General features: G+C 73.6%; 1 protein-coding gene across 1 annotated transcript in view; it reads right to left on the bottom strand.

Moving 5' to 3' along the window:
- Positions 1 to 208, bottom strand: part of LOC104083984 (tetratricopeptide repeat protein 30B-like) — a gene marked incomplete at its 5' end in the record, with an annotated part of 2,291 nt that extends 2,083 nt beyond the window's left edge. The window contains one exon of the mRNA XM_009587666.1: positions 3 to 208. Within this exon, the coding sequence (XP_009585961.1) occupies positions 3 to 208 (206 nt within the window). The remainder of the gene's footprint in view (positions 1 to 2) is intronic.
- Between the last annotated feature and the right edge of the window lie 4 nt (positions 209 to 212).

The raw sequence follows: 212 nt of genomic DNA, 5'->3' as shown, positions 1-212 counted from the left end.
TGGCAAGCGCCTCCTCCACCAGGCTCTTGGCGGCCGGGAGGTCGCCCTGGGCATAGTGGATAGCTGCCTGGAGGCGCAGGGCCCGGCCCTGGTAGGTGGGGAGGTCCAGCAGCGGGCTGGCGGCCCGCAGGGCCTCGGCGTAGAGCCCGGCCTTGTAGAGGGCCTGCGCCTGGTAGAGCCGGTACGCGTCCAGCTCGGGGTGCAGCGCCACC

The sequence above is a fragment of the Fulmarus glacialis genome, unplaced genomic scaffold (genome assembly GCF_000690835.1).
Source record: "Fulmarus glacialis isolate BGI_N327 unplaced genomic scaffold, ASM69083v1 scaffold39581, whole genome shotgun sequence".
NCBI lineage: Eukaryota > Metazoa > Chordata > Aves > Procellariiformes > Procellariidae > Fulmarus > Fulmarus glacialis.
The sequence above is the reverse complement of the archived record's forward strand: the minus strand, read 5'-3'. Positions and strand labels throughout refer to the sequence as shown.